At 40.7% G+C, this 21344-nt stretch overlaps 1 protein-coding gene across 3 annotated transcripts in view; it reads right to left on the bottom strand.

Moving 5' to 3' along the window:
- The window catches only part of XKR8 (XK related 8), a 334294-nt gene that overhangs the window by 208489 nt on the left and 104461 nt on the right, over positions 1-21344 (bottom strand). For all 3 annotated transcript variants that reach the window (XM_073564568.1, XM_073564573.1, XM_073564572.1), the window contains exon 2: positions 2816-3009. In XM_073564568.1, coding sequence (XP_073420669.1) covers positions 2816-3009 — 194 coding nt within the window. The remainder of the gene's footprint in view (positions 1-2815; positions 3010-21344) is intronic.

The raw sequence follows: 21344 nt of genomic DNA on the forward strand, positions 1-21344 counted from the left end.
TATAAAGAGAAAAATCAGACAAAATGAAAATGTTGCAATGCTCTCTTAATTATTGCCAGAGCTGTAGTTGTCCATATACACGTGGTACCCTTGGAGAAAGGGCGACATTAGCTCCCAATTTTGGCTGGGATGACAATTGTCTGGGGGCAGTTTGGTGGGTTTATTTGGTGGTCCCTACCTTCATAAATTAGGAAGGTGGAAGTGTACCTTGATGAGCTTTCCCAAGTTTTGTATAATTTTATGCCGTATTTGGCTAGCTTGGAGGGGATAAATTGGCAGAATGACAGACGGCCCTTGTAGCTCATCAAGGACTCGTCAACTGCCACATTTTTCTCTGTGGTATAGGAATTTAGAAATGAATTTGGTAGGAGAGAAATTGGGGGTTTCAAACTATTTAACCGATCATAGTTTGGGTCAGTCCTTGGGGGGACTTGGGAATTGTCACTGAAGTGGAGGAATCTGATCAGGGCTTCATAACAGACTCGGGACATGACGGCTGCAAATATAGGGGTGCTGTGGACAGCTTTTGTTTCCCAGTAAGAGCAGAGTGCTTTTTTTATTACTAAACCCATATTCAGGGTAAGGTCTAAAAAAAATGTTATTTCGGGGACATTTGTGGGGATCCAGGATCGGGAACGAAAGACAGTGGGTTTTTGGGAGATGTATTGTTGGGCATATAGGTTTGTATGGTGGACGATTAATTGCAGGACTTCAGAGCTAATAAAAATTTGGAAAAAATCAATGGGGGTAAAATTGGCGACATCTACTTTTATTCCAGGGGCTGCAGAAAAAGGGGGAATTTAGGGGAAAATGGAAGTGTCATTATACCACAGCTGTTGGGGGACTGCGGTACTTCGTCCTGCCTCCGCTACCATTGGGCTGGGGGATCCAGTGGAGGAAGAGTCGTCGTCACTGTGGGAAAATTGCTCTACTTCAGAGGCAGATTCTGTTTAGCTGCCGGAGCAAAGCAGGCTGTACGCTTGCTCCGAGCTGAATGTTCTGTGGGCCATTTATTTATTTCGCTGCCTAACAAAAAACTAACCATATTCTAACTTTAGTTTTTTTATTCCTGCTAACCCTAACCGCAAAAAATTATTTAAAAAAAAAAAATATATATATATATATAATTCCCTGACAACGGGGGTGCGTAATTGGAATTTCTATGAAGCTTGAAGATGCAGAAATTATTTTTTATAATTCTGACAAGGCAGCACTGTAGTCTCTCTCTTCTTTCCAGAACAATGGAGAGAAGAGAGAGGCACAGCTCAAGTGCTGCCATATTTACCAAATATTGGGGTTTTTGATCGCTGTACCGGTTGCCAGCTGGCAGATCTTGGCGGGTGCACTGTGCATGCGCCCGCCATTTTCTTTCTGCCAGAGGAAGGAGGGGTGGTCGGGGGATGTGGGGACAATGATTCGGTACCTAAGGTACCGTGGGTGGCTCGGGGGGACCCCACTTCTCTCCTCTGATGTGCGATCACATCAGAGGAGAGAAATTAAATGGGAAATCGCCCTTTTTTTTGGCGGTCGTGGTTATACCGTTAATAACAACGATCACAACACGGGGTTGATAAAAAAACCGACCGGAATCATGTTCTGTGGGGTCTTGGCTACCCCCGGCAACCGAGACCCCAGAGAAATTCCAACTCTGCGGGGCGCTACACACTTTTTCCACAGTGCCGTTAATTAACGGCGCTGTGGTTCAAGTACCCGTAACTACCGCCGTTAAAAAGGAGTATCGACGGTCGTTAAGGGGTTAAATGCACTTTTGCTTTTTACTTAGTTACAGCGGGGTTTATGTTTATTTTGCTTCTTGTAGGTTTTGTATGCTTTATGGCCTGTATACCAACTTAAACCAAGCTCAATTTTTGTGTTTTTCATATGGGAAATATTGTGTATTGACTAGTTTGTGAGGTATGAGTATCTAGTTTGAGTATAAACATTTTTAAAATTGCTAATGTTTCTAAATTTTAATCAAATTTCAGCTTTTTAAAAAAATGCAAGACCTATTGACTTAAATTTCCCACTAAAAGTAAATAAATAAATAAATAAAATCATAATCATTGGAAAAAGTTAAAGTATTCCAGAGTAACTACCACATAGCGACATGCCAGATTTAAAAAAAATCATTAAAGCAAACCTGTCAGTAGGATTGTGCTCAATAAACTACAGACAGTGTAAGGTCGGAGCCGCTAAACTGATATCTTGGTTGATGAAATCCATCTTGTGATGGTTGTTTAATCTTTATTTTAAGATTTCAGTTAATGAGATTCTCATGCTTCAGGCTTGGCCTGTGGGGTGGGTGTTTATGTGGTGCCCTGCTTACAAACCGTATGCATCTGTATGGCTTATGACAGGTCACTGATCTTTCAGTGACCTGCCCCCTATTTTACATACCGTATTGTTGATATTATTGTATAGACTGATTTCATCAACCAAATTATCAGTAAAAACGGTACCAACCTGACAATGCCTGTAGATTACTTAGCAAAATCCTGATGAGTTTCCCTTTAAAGTCCTTTAAAGTGTAAAAACAAATTAAAGGTGAAGTTATAATGGTTGCTTTCATTCCACAGATTAGACCACTATTGTATCTTGTTGCACTCTTATAAGCGGTGAGCAGAGACAATTGTCTGTCTGGTTTGCCAATACACAGATTTGCTAGTCTGTAAAAAAACAACGGTAGAGTGCTATTTTGTCTGCATTTTCTACTTTTGATTTTTTGGGGTATAAGGGTATTTTACATATAGGTCTGCACCTCTAAATATACATCTGAATATCACATGCTGCCATCTTCTTTTCTGTGTCTACTCACATTGAAAAACCTGTATTACTTCTCTTTGTATAATTATATAGAGCACAAGAATGAGCTGAGGTGTGTTTTCTAGGAAAGTCTCCACGAGCCGCATCATACTGATGTCATGGGTGAGGAAGTATGCATAATCTTTAAACTTTTTATCCTTTGGGTTTCTGTATGCAGTGATGCCCACTTCTAGCGAATGTATACACCTGTAAGAACATAGAAAACTTATTAAAACAAAATTTCTATCCTGTACCATGATGCATTTCAAAACACATAAATCTCTTCAACATAATGAAGTGCTAAACATACTTTGAAAATTCATATCAGAATGGCTGTATATGCCTTTTTATTAAAATTATCATTTTAGTCCAGCTATAGGCTAAAATACTGTAGCTCTTGAGTCGAGGTGCATTTAATCTACACTCACCCAGCCTCACTGACCGTAGCAGTTTGTGGGGAGCAGTGTGAGATCTAAAGGAGGGACACTGAAGAGGTGTCAATCTGTCTAGGTAGGCAGAGATTGTATTTAAACATTCAGTAACGTAATACAGCCATTCTGACAAGGATTTTTATTAAAGTCTGTACAATAGCCTCATCTAGTAAGAGATAATTTAACCTCTTCACCCTGAAACCTGTTTTCACCTTCCTGACCAGGCTAAGTTTTTCAATTGTGACCACTGTCACTTAATGAGGTCATGACTCTGGAACGCTTCATTGGATCCCACTGATTCTGAGAATGTTTTTTTCATGACATAGTGTACTTCATGACAGTGGTAAAATTTCTTTGATATGACTTCCGTTTATTTGTGGGAAAAAAAAAAATGGAAAATTTAGCAATTTTCAAACTTTTAATTGTTATGCCCTTAAATCAAAGTCACATCACACAAAATAAATAATAACTAACATTTCCCACATGTCTACTTTACTTCAGCACATGTCTTTAAACAATTTATTTTGCTATGAAGTTATAAGAATTAAGTGTTGACCTGCGGTCGCTTATTTTTGCAACAAAATTTACAAAATCATTTTTAGAGACCACCTCACATTTGAAGTGACTCTGAGGTGCCTACAGTTGTGGCCAAAAGTATTGACACCCCTGCAATTCTGTCAGATAATACTTAGTTTCTTCCTGAAAATGATTGCAAACACAAATTCTTTGGTGGTATTATCTTCATTTAATTTGTCTTAAATGAAAAAACACAAAAAGAATTGTCCTAAAGCCAAATTGGATATAATTCCACACCAAACATTAGAAAGAGGGTGGACAAAAGTATTGGCACTGTTCGAAAAATCATGTGATGCTTCTCTAATTTGTGTAATTAACAGCACCTGTAGCTTACCTGTGGCACCTAACAGGTGTTGGCAATAACTAAATCACACTTGCAGCCAGTTGACATGGATTAAAGTTGACTCATCCTCTGTCCTGTGTCCTTGTGTGTACCACATTGAGCATGGAGAAAAGAAAGAAGACCAAAGAACTGTCAGAGGACTTGAGAAACCAAATTGTGAGGAAGCATGAGCAATCTCAAGCCTACAAGTCCATCTCCATCAAGCCTACAAGTCCATCTCCAAAGACCTGAATGTTCCTGTGTCTACCGTGCGCAGTGTCATCAAGAAGTTTAAAGCCCATGGCACTGTGGCTAACCTCCCTAGATGTGGACGTAAAAGGAAAATTGACAAGAGATTTCAACGCAAGATTGTGCGGATGTTGGATAAAGAACCTCGACAAACATCCAAACAAGTTCAAGCTGCCCTGCAGTCTGAGGGTACAACAGTGTCAATCCGTACTATCCGTCTGCATCTGAATGAAAAGGGACTGTATGGTAGGAGACCAAGGAAGACCCCACGTCTTACCCCGAGACATAAAAAAGCCAGGCTGGAGTTTGCCAAAACTTACCTGAAAAAGCCTAAAACATTTTGGAAGAATGTTCTCTGGTCAGATGAGACAAAAGTAGAGTTTTTTGGGCAAAGGTATCAACATAGAGTTTACAGGAGAAAAAAAGAGGCATTCAAAGAAAAAACACGGCCCCTACAGTCAAACATGGCGGAGGTTCCCTGATGTTTTGGGGTTGCTTTGCTGCCTCTGGCACTGGACTGCTTGACCGTGTGCATGGCATTATGAAGTCAGAAGACTACCAACAAATTTTGCAGCATAATGTAGGGCCCAGTGTGAGAAAGATGGGTCTCCCTCAAAGGTCATGGCTCTTCCAGCAGGACAATGACCCAAAACACACTTCAAAAAGCACTAGAAAATGGTTTGAGAGAGAGCACTGGAGACTTCTAAGGTGGCCAGCAATGAGTCCAGACCTGAATCCCATAGAACACCTGTGGAGAGATCTAAAAATGGCAGTTTGGAGAAGGCATCCTTCAAATATCAGGGACCTGGAGCAGTTTGCCAAAGAAGAATGGTCTAAAATTCCAGCAGAGCATTGTAAGAAACTCATTGATTGTTACCAGAAGCGGTTGGTCGCAGTTATTTTGGCTAAAGGTTGTGCAACCAAGTATTAGGCTGAGGGTGCCAATACTTTTGTCTGGCCTATTTTTGGAGTTTTGTGTGAAATGATCAATGTTTTGCTTTTTGCTTCATTCTCTTTTGTGTTTTTTATTTAAGACAAATTAAATGAAGATAACAATACCAAAGAATTTGTGTTTGCAATCATTTTCTGGAAGAAACTGAGTATTATCTGACAGAATTGCAGGGGTGTCAATACTTTTGGCCACAACTGTATATGACAGAAAATACCCAAAAGTGACACCATTCTAAAAACTGCACTCCTCAAGGTGCTCAAAACCACAGTCAAGAAGTTTATTAACCCTTCAGGTGCTTCACAGGAATTAATGGAATGTGGAAGGAGAAAAGAAGCTTAACTTTTTTTTCAGCAAAATTTTCCTTTAGATACAATTTTTATTTTACTTTCACAAGGGTAACAGGAGAAAATGGACCATGCAATTTGTTTTGCAATTTCGCTTTAGGATGCAGATACCACATATGTGAGGAAAAAACAGTGTTTGGGTTGCACGTCAGGGCTCAGAAGGGAAGGAGCGCCATTTTACTTTATGAATGTAAAATTAGCTGGCATAATTAGTAGAGAGCCCCTGATGTTTCTAAATAGTTGAAACCCCCAACGAGCGACACCATTTTGGAAACTAGACACCTCAGGGAACTTATCTAGATGTGTGGGGAGCACCTTGAAACCAAAGGTGCTTCATAGAAGTTTATAGCATTGAGCCGTGAAAATAAATGTTTTTTGCCCCAAATTTTGCATTTTCATAAGGGTAACAGGAGAAACTGCACTACACAATTTGTTGTGCAATGTCTCCTGAGCACGCTGATACCCAATATGTTGAGGTGTGTCACAGAATTTTATACCATTGGGCAGTGAAGAAAAAATAATTTATATTTTTACCACCAAGATTGTGTGTTAGTCCCATATTTTACATTTTCCTACTGGGAAATGGGTAAAATGGCAGCAAAATTTGTCCCACAATTTCTGCTACATGTGTAAATATCCTATATTTGGCTGTACAGTACTGCTTAGGCCTCTTTCACACTTCAGTTTTTTACAATCAGTCACAATCCGCCAGGTTTTGAAAAAAACGGATCCTCAATTTTCTTTTGAGGATCCGTTTTTTTCCCCCATTGACTTTCATTAATGGCGGATTGTGACGGATTGCCGTCCGTTGCATCCGTTTTTTTTGAGGATCCGCCAAAAGTTGCTGTCCGTCACCATCCTCAAAGATTTCAAAACGGAGCTTGCAACGTTTTTTTCTCTGGCGGATCCTCCAGACACTGATTTAACCCGAAATTCTTTCTGGGTGCCGGACAAAAAAAAAAAAATCTCTCTCTCTCTCTCTCCTGCGATTCCTTTAAAATTCTTCATTTTGCGTATCCGTCAAAAAAAACGGACGGGTGGCATCCGTTGTCATCAGTACTAAAACGGATCCGCCATCCGTCCTTTTGGCGGATTTTGACTGATGCAAAAAACTGAAGTGTGAAAGAGGCCTTAGCCACACGGTGACACTCGGGAGAGATGGAGAGCTATTTACCTCCTGGAGTGCAGGTTTTCCTAGAATAGTTTGCAGAGTCCATATACAGAGCCCCTAAGGCCTCTTTCACACTTCAGTTTTTTGCATCAGTCAAAATCCGCCAAAAGGACGGATGCTGGATCCGTTTTAGAACTGATGACAACGGATGCCACCCATCCGTTTTTTTGACGGATCTGCAAAATGAAGAATTTTAAAGGAATCGCAGCCTGGAAAAGGGGAGAGAGAGGGGGAGAGAGAGAGAATTTTTTTTTTTTTGTCCGGCACCCAGAAAGAATTTCGGGTTAAATGAGTGTCTGGAGGATCCTCCAGAAAAAAAACGTTGCAAGCTCCGTTTTGAAATCTTTGAGGATGGTGACGGACAGCAACTTTTGGCGGATCCTCAAAAAAAACGGATGCAACGGACAGCAATCCGTCACAATCCGCCATTAATGAAAGTCAGTGGAGAAAAAAAACGGATCCTCAAAAGAAAATTGAGGATCCGTTTTTTTCAAACCCTGGCGTATTGTGACTGATTGTAAAAAACTGAAGTGTGAAAGAGGCCTTAGTGATAGAGAAGCAGAACTCTTCCTCAAGAGACACCATTTTGGAAATTATATTCCTTTTGGAACTTGTGCAAACAGCAAAGGTAGATGTACAAGAAAAACTTTAAAATTTAACTTTTCTATGTACCTTTTTGGTTCTTTTTAGTGGTACATTAAAAGTTAAATTTTAAAGTTTTTCTTGTACATCTACCTTGCTGGTTGCACCTATTGTTTATCTATTCCTTTTGGAATTTATCTACAGGTGTAGTGACAATTTTGACTCCATGGGTGTTTTCCAGAAAAAAGCAGTAGTGGATGTTGCCCAGTGAAAACTGCAAACTGCTGTTGTAGTGACCAGTACATTGTAGTGACCAGCTCATGCTTTTGGAGACACGCACTTGTAAATTAGGCGGGCTGTCAGCGCTACAGAAATGCCGAACATGTGGGTGTTAAATGTGGTTTAGACACACTGTAGTTCAGAAGAGAGGGGGACATTTGGATTTGAGAGTGTAGAATTTGCAGAACTTCTTTTGTGAGGCAAGGAGCCATTTCACTTTTCCAGAGGCTTTACACTACCAGCATCGTGGATGCCCCTTATATTTCCATCGACAGATGACGGACCTGAGTGGGGACTTGCTTTTTTGTGGATTGAGTTGAAGCTTTTATTGGCATCATTTTATATATAATTTAGGATCACATTTATCCGATGCTGTACGATGAGCACTTACTTTGGGGTTTCCATCTAAATCTCCAAGGGATTCATTCACTATGAGGCAGCAAAAGTCACTCTGGACTCCGTCTGGCCACTTTTCAGTGGTGTCCTTTTCAGAAGTGCACAAAACTGTTGTCGACCGCGCTTTTATGATCGCCTAAAAAATTGGACACCACCGGATCACAGGTCCTATGGAGTCCACAGTTCCTCAATCTGCCTCATTACAAGGAATCTTCCGTCAGGGATTCCGCCTGAATCACGTACTTCAGAGATTTATACAGAAACCCCAGAGTAAGCATTCAGCACAGGATAAATGTGGACAGAGCTTTAGGCTATGTGCACTCAATGCATTTTTGATGCATTTTCTTACACGCGTAAATGCTTCAAAAACGCAATGGAATACTAAAGCAAGGTAATTCAATGACCATCCTGAGGTGTTTGCACATGATCGGGAAATTCCATCCGTATTTGCAGCGTTATATTTTCTGCAGCATGTCAATTCTTTTTGCGTTTCTGCAGCGATTTTGACTCTGACTTCAATTGAGTCAGTCAAGTCAGTAGCAAAAATGCATGTGTAAAAAGGTTTGTGTAATTGCTGCAGATTTGCTGCCAAAACAAGCTGCAAATTTTAAAAGGAAATTGTGAGAATGAGGAAGAATGTGTGGGCGGAGAATGTGAGAGTGTCTGCGTGGGAGTGTACACATGCGACAAACAGCCCATAGTGATTGTACTTAGGCGTCGCCTGAGGGGACTACTACTCCCATCCGGCTACGTCTGCTGTCACACATAACAGAGACCGCATGAGCCGATGAGGGAAGAATAGTCCCAGCGCCTGTGTTCCATTGTAAGAAAAAAAAAATTGAAACATTTACATAATTATATATTCACATACAAACTACATACTCACTGAACGCCTAATCCCAAACACCCGTGTCTCATGCAAGCAATCAAAAATAGTAAACCAACATATACTCCCTGTCCATTTAATACCAAGTGTCCCACGTCGATCTCACTCGGCCGCCGGAGATATACTGCGGGAGTGATTACCTCCTGTCAGTGTATCACTGAGCGCCGTGAGAGTTCACCGGGGTAAGTCAGCTGATCCGCTCCGGTCACACGACCGCGACATCATCAGAAATCATTCGCACAATGCATCCCTGGGAACGGAAGGATTTCGGGGGCTGACGGAGGGTAAGTATATCTCTATTTTTTATTTTTTTAATTATTTTTAACAGGAAAATGGTACGCAGGGCATGGAGGAGAGTCTCCTCTCCTCCAGACCCTGGGAACCATCCACACATGGTAACATAGTTATTAAGGTTGAAGGGAGACTTTAAGTCCATCTAGTTCAACCCATATCCTATCCTAACTTGCCCTAACATGTTGATCCAGAGGAAGGCAAAAAAAACCCATGTGGCAACAGTAAGCTTCACATTGGGGAAAAAAATTCCTTCCCGACTCCACATACGGCAATCAGACTAGCTCCCTGGATCAACGCAATATTAAGGAGACTAGTGTATATACCCTGTAATATTATACTTTTCAAGAAAGGCATCCAGTCCCTTCTTAAATTTTAGTAGTGAATCACTCATTACAACATCATATGGCAGAGTTCCATAGTCTCACTGCTCTTACAGTAAAGAATCCGCGTCTGTGAGTATGCTTAAACCTTCTTTCCTCCAGACGTAGAGGATGCCCCCTTGTCCCCGTCACAGGTCTAAGAGTAAAAAGATCATTAGAAAGGTCTTTGTATTGTCCCCACATATATTTATACATTGTAATAAGATCACCCCTAAGCCTTCGATTCTCCAAACTAAATAACCCCAAGTGTAATAACCTGTCTTGGTATTGCAGACCCCCTAGTTCCCTAATAACCTTGGTCGCTCTTCTCTGCACCCGCTCCAGTTCAGCTATGTCTTTCTTATACACCGGAGACCAGAACTGTACACAGTATTCTAAGTGTGGTCGCACTAGTGACTTATATAGAGGTAAAATTATGTTCTCCTCATGAGCATCTATGCCTCTTTTAATGCATCCCATTATTTTATTTGCCTTTGCAGCAGCTGCTTGACTCAGGCCACTAAATGTGAGTTTGTCGTCCACCCATACACCCAGGTCTTTTTCAGTGACTGTTTTGCCCAGTGTTTTACAATTAAGCACATAATTATACAACTTGTTCGTTCTACCCAATTGCATGACCTTACATTTATCCCCATTAAAGCTCATTTGCCATTTATCAGCCCAAGCTTCTAGTTTACATAAATCCTCCTGTAATATAAAATTGTCCTCCTCTGTATTAATTACCCTGCAGAGTTTAGTGTCATCTGCAAATATTGAAATTCTACTCTCTATGCCCCCTACAAGGTCATTAATATGTTAAAAAGAAGCGGGCCCAAAACTGACCCCTGTGGTACCCCACTGCTAACCGTGACCCAGTCCGAGTGTGCTCCATTAATAACCACCCTTTGTTTCCTATCCCTGAGCCAGCTCTTAACCCACCTACACATATTTTCCCCTATCCCCATTGTTCTCATTTTATGTATCAACCTTTTGTGTGGCACCGTATCAAAAGCTTTTGAAAAGTCCATGTACACCACGTCCACTGCATTCCCTTGGTCCAGTCCGGAACTTACCTCTTCATAAAAGCTTATCAGATTAGTCTGACAGGAACGGTCTCTTGTAAACCCATGTTGATATTGGGTCATAAGGTTATTCTTCTCCAGATACTCCAGTATAGTATCTCTTAGAAAACCCTCCAGGATTTTACCCACAGTTGAGGTTAAACTTACTGGCCTATAATTTCCAAGTTCAGTTTTTGTCCCCTTTTTGAATATTGGCACCACATTTGCTATACGCCAGTCCTGTGGTACAGACCCTGTTATTATGGAATCTTTAAAGATTAAAAATAGTGGTCTATGACTGTGCTTAATTCCTGCAGTACTCGGGGGTGTATCCCATCCGGGCCCGGGGATTTGTCAATTTTAGTGATTTGTAGACGCCGCCGTACTTCCTGCTGGGTTAAGCAGGTGACATTTAATGGAGAATTTTTATCCCTGATCATGTTATCCGTCATGGGATTTTCTTGTGTAAATACTGTTGAAAAAAAGTTATTTAGCATATTGGCTTTTTCCTCATCCTCATCCACCATTTCACCCAGACTATTTTTAATAGCCACATGCGTAAAGTGAGCGTTTCAATGCAATCCTATGGCGGTGGATTCGCCGCGATTCCGCAGAAATAATGGACATGCTGCGGATTTTAACGCTATGCTATTCCGCAGTGGAAAAATCCCCAGCATGGGCACAGCAACTGCGGAATCCCATAGAATCATAGAAACGTAGAGTTGGAAGGGACCCCCTGGGCCATCTGGTCCAACCCCCTGCTCAAAGCAGGATTTGCTAAATCATCCCAGTCAGATGTCTGTCCAGCCTCTGTTTGAAGACTTCCATTGAAGGAGAACTCACCACTTCTCGTGGCAGCTTGTTCCTCTCATTGATCACTCTGTCAAAAAGTTTTTTTCTAATATCTAATCTGTGTCTCCTCCCATTCAGTTTCATTCCATTGCTTCTAGTCTTTCCTTGTGCAAAAGAGAATAAAGTTGATCCTTCTACAATGTGACAGCCCTTTAGATATTTGTACACAGCTATTAAGTCTCCTCTCAGTCTTCTCTTTTGCAAACTAAACAATCCCAAATCCTGCAATCTTTCCTCATAAGACAGGGTTTGCAGACTGGTCACCATTCTGGTTGCTCTTTTCTGAACTTGCTCCAGTTTGTTGATGTCTTTTTTAAAATGTGGTGCCCAAAACTGGACACAATATTCCAGATGAGGTCTGACCAAAGAGCAGTAGAGGGAAATAATGACTTCACGTGATCTAGACTGTATGCTTCTGTTAATACATCCTAGAATTGCATTTGCCTTTTTTGTTGCTGCATCACACTGTTGACTCATATTCAGTCTGTGATCTATTAGTATACCCAAGTCTTTTTCACATGTGCTGTTGCTTAGGCCTATTCCTCCCATTCTGTATATGCTTTTTTCATTTTTATTGCCCAGATGTAGTACTTTGCACTTTTCCCTGTTAAAAACCATTCTGTTAGTTGCTGCCCACTTCTCCAGTTTATTTATATCTTTTTGAATCCTCTCTCTCTTCTCTAGTATTAGCTATCCCTCCTAGCTTTGTGTCATCAGCAAATTTAATCAGTTTACCCTCAATTCCTTCATCTAAATCGTTGATAAAGATGTTGAACAATACAGGGCCCAGGACAGAGCCCTGTGGTATCCCACTTGAGACATTCTTCCAACTGGATGTGCAGCCATTTACGACCACTCTTTGGGTCCGATCACTAAGCCAGTTATGAATCCACCTAACAGTTGCCTTGTCCATTCCATACTTAGTCATTTTTTCAATAAGGATTGTATGAGATACTTTGTCAAATGCTTTGCTGAAGTCAAGGTTATTTAGGAATGAATTCTTGGACTTTCAAGTGCGCTACCAGACAAATTCCATAGACACACAGGTTAAAAAAGTTAACCCTTTAATCCCTACGCGTTTCGAAGTATAACACTTCTTCTTCAGGGGTTGACACATGAATATAGAGAGCTGTCACCACATTTATACATGCAGATTTCAAATTTGGCGCCATGAAAAACATGTGCTGCGCCGTAAAGGTCAAAGATCACAATGGTTCAAGTGTCAGGAAAAGTTCATTGAAGTTAACTAATCTATAATGAATAAAAACGTTAATATCTTTATTTTACAGATGAAATGGAGTGCAGATAGAGGGGAAAAAAAAAAAAGGAAGAAAAGAAAAAAGGAAAGAAAAGAAAAGGAATGAACCCACAAATATGGGAAAAAGGAGGAAGAAAAGAGATCGCAGTCCAGCAAACATACCACCACACCAGGGAAGGTGTTCGGATTGAAAAGAAAGGAAAAGAGAGGAAGAAAGGAAATCATAATGCTAGAGGATCATGAAGAAATTGTAGCTCCGAAAAATGTGTATAAAAAAAAATATATATATATATATATATATATATATATATATATATATATATATATATATATATAAAATAAAAGGATTTGTTAAAATAAAATAAATATAGAATAAAATAATTGTCCCAATTATTTGACTTGCCATTCCAGATGAAGTCAGTGGTGCGACTAGATGCAGTGGACCGTTGGACGTGCAGCAGGCTGACATACTTTACAGGCTTTACTTTTTCTTTGAAAAGGTGAGTACAATACTCCAATTATTCATACGGTTTACCCAGATAAGACCCTATTGCGCTCTTGTTTCAACCTTCTAGTTATACAATTGCTGAAGTCAAGATATACTATATCTACAGCATTTCCTTGATCCACCCAATCAGTGATTCCGTCATAGAAGGAAATTAAGTTAGTCTGACATGACTTATTAGTTACAAACCCATGCTGACTCTGTTTAATCACTTCATTCTTATCCAGGTACTGACATACATGTTGTTTAATAATTTGTTCAAAGATCTTTCCTGGTATAGAAGTCAGACTCACCGGCCTATAGTTGCCTGGGTCCACCTTCTTGCCCTTTTTGAAGATAGGAACATTTGCTCTTCTCCAGTCTTCTGGGACTTCTCCTGTTCTCCAAGAATTTTCAAAGATTATGGACAGGGGTTCAAAAATTTCTTCTGCTATCTCCTTCAGTACTCTGGGGTGTAATTCATCTGGACCTGGAGACTTGAATTAATTTAGGTTAGCTAAGTGTTTCCTCACTATCTTTCTGTTTATAGATCCTGGATTCTTCTATTCCCTTAATAGGACAGTGAAGAACAGTTGATGTTACATTTCCTTTCTGAGAGAAAACAGATGCAAAATAGGAATTTAAAAGTTTGGCCTTCTCAACATCCTGTCTTACCATTTCATAATTTTCATCCTGTAAAAATCCTATAGCATCTTTGACTTTTCTTTTACTTTTGACATATCCCCAAAATCCTTTATTATTGCTTTTGACATCTCTTGCAAGCCTCAATTCATTGTCCGCTTTAGTAATCTCATTTATGCCCTGGAAATTTTGCAGACAGCATTATATTCTTCTTTAGATATGCCTCCCTCTTTCCATTTTCTAAACATTTCTTTCTTCCTTTTTAGCATGTGCTTAAGTTCTGTGTTCATCCATCCTGGCTTCCTTAAATGCTTACTATTCTTCCCTCTTTTCAGAATTGTTAACAATTGAGCTTTGAGAATTTCATTTTTCAATATTTCCCATCCTCCCTGGACATTTTTGTCCTTAAGGATATCCAGCCATTGGATCTCTCCAATTCTTTCTGAATCCCTTAAAATCTGCCTTTCTGAAATCTAGCCTTGATGTCTGAGTCTTCACAGGTCTTCCTCCTCTAGTTATCCAAAATTCTAAAATAGCATGGTCGCTACCTCCTAGGGTCCCAGCCACTTTTACCTCCTCAACCATTTCCTCCCTGTTTATAAGGATTAGATCCAAGGTAGCAGTTCCCCTTGTTCTCTCCCCTACCTTTTGGAAGATAAAGTTGTCAGCAAGAGAGGATAAGAATTTCCTTGACCTGTTAGTTTTGCCTGAGAGAGATTCCCAACAAATGTCAGGATAGTTGAAATCTCCCATGACAACTATGTCATATTTTTTGGAGAACTTGGCCATTTGATGCATCCATATCTTCAGCTTGCACAGGCGGCCTGTAGTAAATGCCTACAATGGTGTCCTTTCCATTGTTCTGTCCTTGTATTCTTACCCAAACCGTTTCAATCTCTGTGCAGATATACGCTTTTCTAACATATAATGCGACACCTCCTCGTTTATCAAGTCTGCTTCTAGCAAATAAGTTGTATCCTTATAACCATGTATTCCAATCATGTGTATTGACCCACCAAGTTTCAGTGATTCCAATGACATCATATTTCTTTTCCTGCGTTAGTAGTTCCAATTCTCTTTGTTTGCTACCCATGCTTTGTGCATTAGTATAGAAACATTTTAGTTTGTGATTGGTTTCTTTTTCTCCATATTTTTATTATTTAGATTCTTTTGTCTTTGTTCTTCCTTTCCACTTCTAATAGAGTTCTCAATAGCATTTGTCAGGTGTATGGCTTTTTCTGGCCTTTTGCTTCCCTTCCCACATTGTTCTAGTTTAAAGCTCTCCTGATGAGTGTAGCAAGGCGACTTCCAAATACATGTTTTCCAGTCTTCGTAAGGTGCACCCCAAGTCTAGCAAGTAGTCCATTGTATAGGTAATTCACGCCGTGATCCAGAAATCCAAATCCTTGCCGACGGCACCATCGACGTAGCCAGTTGTTGACCTGCAGAATTCTATTCCCCCTCCTTGTTCCATGTCTATCCACTGGGAGGATGGAAGAGAAGACCACCTGCACTCCCAGTTCTTTCACTTTCTTACCTAAGTTTTCAAAGTCACTGCACATAGTTTCCAGGTCTTTTCTTGCTGTGCCATTTGTCCCCACATGTATTAGCAGGAATGGGTAGTCATCTGTAGGTCTGAAGAGTCCTAATATCCTGTCAGACACATCTTTAATTTTTGCACCTGGAAGACAGCACATTTCTCTTGAGGTTATATCCGGTCTGCAGATAGCGGCCTCTGTTCCTCTCAACAGGGAATCCCCCATGACCACCACTCTCCGTTTCTACTTCGCATTTTTCTTTCTACATCCAGGAGGATTCTGAAGGCGTACAAGGTTGCTGTTTGTGGGCAAAGTCTTATCCTGATGTCCTTCTTCATCGTTCTCCAGCGTAAGAGCCTGGTACTGGTTCCTTAGCAGTATGGGCGCTGACTGCCTCCCGATCCTCCTGCTTCTCTGGGTCACATGTTTCCATTCCTCTGTTTCTTCAGATGCACTTTGAATTTCTTCCCTTTCTGTAACATGAAGATATGATTCTGCTCTGTCTAAGAACTCTTCACCTTCCTTAATGATCTTCAATGTAGCTAACCTCTCTTCGAGATTTTGCAACTTTTCCTCCAACAGGGACACAAGCTTGCATTTGTGGCATGTGAAGTTTGGCTTTTCCACAGGTAAGTCTGTGAACATGTAGCAAGAAATGCAGCACACCAAATGGCTCCTGGGCTCTTTTCCACATTGTTATTGTTAAAGAGATTTCATAGCGATGAAAAATGGGGGGGGCGGTCTGGTCCTATGGGTGTCGCAAGTCCGGGTCAAGCGCCTCCCATCCTTTTGCGATGCCACCCTCCTGCTTCTTCATCGCTCCCCGGCATCGCCCTTCTGTGCAGGCGTACTTATCTGCGGATTTGATGCAATTCCGCACGTCCAAAAACGCTGCGGAAACGCATCAAAATCCGTAAAGTGTACATATAGCCTTTAAATGAAGGTCTTTATTATTAACCCCTTAATGACCGGAGCTTTTTTTTCAATTTTTCGTATTCGTTTTTCGCTCCCCTTCTTTCCAGAGCCTTAACTTTTTTATTTTTCCGTCTATATGGCCATGTGAGGGCTTATTTTTTGCGGGACGAGTTGTACTTTTAAATGACACCATTGGTTTTACCATGCCGTGTACTCGAAAATGGGAAAAAAATTCCAAGTGCGGTGAAATTGCAAAAAAGTGCAATCCCACACTTGTTTTTTGCTTGGCTTTTTTGCTAGGTTCACTAGATGCTAAATCTGACCTGCCATTATGATTCTCCAGGTCATTACGAGTTCATAGACACCAAACATGTCTATGTCCTCTTTTATGTAAGTGGTGAAAAAAAAATTCCAACGTTTGCTTGAAAAAAAAAATGTGCGCAATTTTCCGAGACTCGTAGCGTCTCCATTTTTCGTGATCTGGGGTCGGATGAGGGCTTATTTTTTCCGTGCCGGGCTGACGTTGTTGATGATACCACGTTTGTGCAGATACGTTCTTTTGATCGCTCGTTATTGCATTTTAATGCAATGTCTTGGCAACAAAAAAAACGCAATTCTAGCGTTTTGAATTTTTTTCTCGCTACGCCGTTTAGCGATCGGGTTAATGCTTTTTTTTATTGATAGATCGGGCGATTCTGAACGCGGCGATACCTAATATGTGTACGTGGGATTTTTTTTACTGCTTTATTTGCGGGCACATGTCAGCTGTTCACAACAGCTGACATGTCCCGGCTTTGATGCGGGCTCAGCGCCGAAGCCCTCATCAAAGCAGGGGATATGTCTAATGACGGACTGTGTCCGTCATTGGACATTAAGGGGTTAAGGGAAAAAAATCCAAACCTTCAGGGCCCTGGATGAAAACATGATTGACCCCTAAACCTAATAACTGGTTGTGTCTCTCTTAGCAGCAACAACTGCAATCAAGCATTTGCGATAACTGCCAAGGAGTCTCTTACAATGCTCCGGAGGAATTTTGGTTCACTCATCTTTGCAGTATTGTAGTAAATCTGCCACATTGGAGTTTTTCCGAACATGAACCGCTTTTTTAAGATCATACCACAGCATCTCAATCGGATTAAGGTCAGGACTTTGACTAGGCCACTCCAAAGTATTAATTTTGTTTTTCTTAAGCCATTCAGAGGTAGACTTGCTGGTGTGTTTTGGATTATTGTCCTGCTGTATAACCAAAGTGTGCTTCAGCTTGAGGTCTCAAACAGATGGCTGGACAATCTCCTTCAGTAATTTTTAGTAGACTGCAGAATTCATGGTTCCACTTACCACAGTGGTAAGGTCCTGAAATAGCAAAACAGCCCCAAGACCATCACACAACCGTCACCATACTTTACTGTAGGTATGATGTTCCTTTTCTGAAAAGCTGTTTCCCTTCTATGCCAGAGGTAATGGGACATACACCTTCCAAAACATTCAACTTTTTGTCTCGTCAGTCCACGGAGTATTCTCCCAAAAGTTTTGGGGCTCATCAAGATGCTTTCTGGCAAAACTGAGACAAGCCTTTATATTCTTATTGTTCAGCAGTGGTTTTTTCTTGAAACTCTGCCATGCAGGCCATTTTTCCCAGTCTTTTTTCTGCTGCAGTCATGAACATGGACCATAACTGAGGCAAGTGATCCCTACAGTTCAATGGATGTTGTTGTGAGGTCTTTTGTGACCTCTTGGATGAGTCGTCCACTGCGCTCCTGGGAAAGTTCACCACTGTTCCATGTTTTCGCCATTTGTGAATAATGACTGTGTGGTAAGCTGGAGTCACAAAGCATTAAAAATTGCTTTGTAACCTTTTCCAGACTGACAGATCATAATTACTTTTTTGCTCATGTTCCCTAATTTCCTTGGGTCGCAGCATGAGGTCTAGCTTTTCTGAATCTTTTGGTTTATTTCACTTTGTCAAGCATGTCCTGTTTAAGTGATTTCTTGACTGAAAACAGGTGTGACAGGCCTGGGTGGGGCTAGGGAATTTGAACTCAGCTTCCCAAAGATGTGATAAACCACAGTTACTTTGTTTTAAGGGGGGCAAATCACTTTTTCACACAGGGTCCTGAAGGTATGGATTTTTTTCCCTTAATAATAAAGACCTTAATTTGAAAACCGCATTTTGTGTTTACTTCTGCTATCTTTGTCTAATATTTAAATGTGTTTGATCTGAAACATTTAGGAGTGACAAACATGCAAAAGAATAGGAAATCAGGAAGGGGCAAACCCTTTCATTCAACTGTATACAGTTAGGTCTATATATATTTGGACAGAGACAGCATTTTTCTAATTTTGGTTCTAGACATTACCACAACGAATTTTAAACAAAACAATTCAGATGCAGTTGAAGTTCAGACTTTCAGCTTTCATTTGAGGGTATCCACATTAAAATTGGATAAAGGGTTTAGGAGTTTCAGCTGCTCTTCTGTAGTAATATGTTTGTTCCTCTGTTATTGGAACAGGACTGTGGTCTTCCATCTCCAACATACTGAATGTGAAATATTCTAGCTGCTGTTCACCGTCATTATTCTCATTCATCAGTTTAATTGTGTTTATGTTTGAACCATTATCAGTTGCAATAGCAAGAACCTGTTCTTTTGTGAGTTTATAATCTTGCAGAATTTTTTCCACCAAACTCTGGAGAAACTGGCTGTTGTGTTTCGCTTTAGTATCTTTCAGTGCCAGCGTCTTAGAAACAAATTTTTTGTTGTCACAAACATAAAGCGTCTTCTTCAATCACTAACTTTCTAAATTTTCTAATAGTTTCTCTTTCCAGAGAAACACCAAGTTTGGCGGGCCATTTGGACATTTTGGAATTGCATTGAGCAGCAGGGTGGTGTGCTGGTAAATGGGAAAAAAAAAAATCTCTTTTAAATCCTCTGCCTGAGCGAGTGTGAACGAGCTGAGTGTGCATATGTAATGAGCAGCACCACTTGACCGCTGAAAGCAGGAAGAACAGCGCCGAGAAGATGGAATAAGCATGGGGGGGCTGCAAGAGACATGCTAGGAGAGGTGAGTATGATCTCCGACACCCCCGGCTCCCCCTCCCCCCGGTATATGACTTGCGTATAAGCCGAGAGGGGGACTTTCAGCCCAAAAAAATGGGCTGAAAATCTCGGCTTATACGCGAGTATATACGGTAAGTGGCTCAGGAATTGGTGTAGGAAGGAAGGGTTGAGGTTCCTGCAGAAATGGGCCGACTTCTCAGTTGACTACAGGTTCTATGCTAGGGACGGGCTGCACCTCAATGGGGAGGGTGCAGCTGTGCTGGGGGAGAAAAAGGCTAGAAGGTTGGAGGAGTGTTTAAACTAGGGACAGGGGGAGGGTATTCCTTTTATAGGAGGGGAAGACAGTGCAGATAGCGACCTGGGCACAAATAATGAAATTGGGGGTGGCATGGGGGGTGGGGTTAGAACAGTAAATAATTTAAGAAAGAATAGAGGTACAGAGAGATACATAAAGTGCATGTATACTAATGCCAGAAGCCTCGCCAACAAAATGAAGGAATTGGAGTTAATGTTGTTGGAACATAATTATGACATGCTGGGGATATCTGAGACATGGCTGGACGAGAGCCATGACTGGGCAGTTAATTTACAGGGCTATAGTCTGTTCAGAAATGACCATACAAATAAGCGAGGGGGAGGCATGTGTTTATATGTAAAATCATCCTTAAAACCCATCCTGCGTGATAATATACATGAATCTAATGAAAATGTAGAGTCCCTGTGGGTGGAGATAAGGGGAGGGGAAAAAAATAATAAATTACTAATAGAGGTTTGTTATAAGTCTCCAAAAATAATGGAAACAACAGAGAATATCCTCATCAAGCAAATAGATGAAGCAGCGGCTCAAGGAGAAGTCATTATTATGGGGGCCTTCAACTACCCTGAAATATATTGGGGAACCAAAACCTGCAGTTCCAGCAAAGGTAATAGGTTTTTGACAACTATGAGAGACAATTACCTTTCACAACTGGTTCAGGACCCAACAAGAGGGGGGGGGCACAGCTAGACCTAATATTAACCAACAGGCCAGACCGCATCTCAAATATAAGGGTTGAGGGTCACTTGGGTAATCGTGATCACAAAATAATAAGTTTTCAGATGTCCTTTAATAAGATGTATAGTAGAGGGGTTACAAGGACACTAAACTTCAGGAAGGCAAATTTCCAACGGATGAGAGATGATCTTGGTGCAATTAACTAGGACGATATCCTGAGACATAAAAATACACAAAGAAAATGGGAGACGTTTATTAGCATCCTGAATAGGACCTGTGCACAATATATACCATATGGGAATAAACATGTTAGAAATAGGAGGAAACCACTATGGTTAAATAGAGCTGTAAGGGGAGCAATAAGGGACAAAAATAAAGCATTTAGAGAATTAAAGCAAGAAGGTAGTGATGAGGCATCAAATACAGAAAATTAAATAAATTCTGTAAAAAGCAAATCAAGATAGCAAAGATTGAGACAGAGAGACTCATTGCCAGAGAAAGTAAAAATAATCCCAAAATATTCTTTAACTACATAAATAGTAAGAAGCTAAAAAATGATAGTGTTGGCCCCCTTAAAAATAGTCTGGGTGAAATGGTGGATGAGGATGAGGAAAAAAACAATATGCTAAATGACTTCAAACAGTATTTACACAAGAAAACCCCATGTCGGATAACATGAGCAGGGATGAAAATTCTCCATTAAATGTCACCTGCTTTACCCAGCAGGAAGTACGGCGGCATCTAAAAATCACTAAAATTGAAAAATCCCCGGGCCCGGATGGGATACACCCCCGAGTACTGCAGGAAATAAGTACGGTCACAGATAGACCATTATTTTTAATCTTTAAAGACTCCATAATAACAGGGTCTGTACCACAGGACTGGCGTATAGCAAATGTGG

Source organism: Dendrobates tinctorius, unplaced genomic scaffold (assembly GCF_039654945.1).
Source record: "Dendrobates tinctorius isolate UK_male_01 unplaced genomic scaffold, ASM3965494v1 ptg000015l, whole genome shotgun sequence".
Lineage (NCBI taxonomy): Eukaryota > Metazoa > Chordata > Amphibia > Anura > Dendrobatidae > Dendrobates > Dendrobates tinctorius.